Source organism: Pteropus vampyrus, unplaced genomic scaffold (assembly GCF_000151845.1).
Source record: "Pteropus vampyrus isolate Shadow unplaced genomic scaffold, Pvam_2.0 Scaffold313, whole genome shotgun sequence".
NCBI classification, from domain to species: Eukaryota; Metazoa; Chordata; class Mammalia; order Chiroptera; family Pteropodidae; genus Pteropus; species Pteropus vampyrus.
In genome coordinates this window covers 504,027-504,617 of record NW_011889094.1, presented here as the reverse complement: position 1 = coordinate 504,617, position 591 = coordinate 504,027, and the positions used below count along the sequence as shown (strand labels likewise).

The window sequence follows — 591 nt, the reverse complement described above, 5'->3', positions numbered from 1 at the left end:
AGTCATCCCTGATACCCAGATTTCAGGGAAAGGTTTCATGATTCATAAAAGAGCAGTATCTGGTTCCTGTGGCTTTCCGATTGCAAGATAAAAATGTTTTCAGTCATTTCCCTTGACATGTTTACAAAAGTTCACCCAATTAAAAATGCTGTCGAGAAGATACAGGTGGGAACTGAGCACCCGCAAGGCCCCCCAGCTCTGCACCCCTGCGCTGCACGTGGTTAAACGTCACCTCCACATCCAGCACGAACACTTTATTTCCAGCACACACGGCAGCGACACGGTCGTCCGGACTGAGCCGTAAATACAGCACCTTCCCCAGCAGGGTGCCCACGATGGTCCCTCGAGGAGGTGACCCTAAGAGGAGGTCCAGCTGTCAGTGTGGTCACCAGAGGTACTTGGCAACACTAGCACAACTGTGACACCGCCTCAGGGACACACAACGGGAGCCTCTGTGCCACAAAGAGGTGCGAAGTAACAATGAGCTTGGACGCACCACGGCCCTCTGAGAGCATCAGAAACACTGAGCATGAAGACTCTTCTGGAGAGAAGTGGGACACAGGAACTGTCCACGGGGAAGGGGCTCGAGGA

At 53.0% G+C, this 591-nt stretch overlaps 1 protein-coding gene across 1 annotated transcript in view; it reads right to left on the bottom strand.

Moving 5' to 3' along the window:
- Positions 1-591, bottom strand: part of WDR27 (WD repeat domain 27) — a 70,412-nt gene that overhangs the window by 45,153 nt on the left and 24,668 nt on the right. The window contains exon 6 of the mRNA XM_023521739.1: positions 233-357. Within this exon, the coding sequence (XP_023377507.1) occupies positions 233-357 (125 nt within the window). The remainder of the gene's footprint in view (positions 1-232; positions 358-591) is intronic.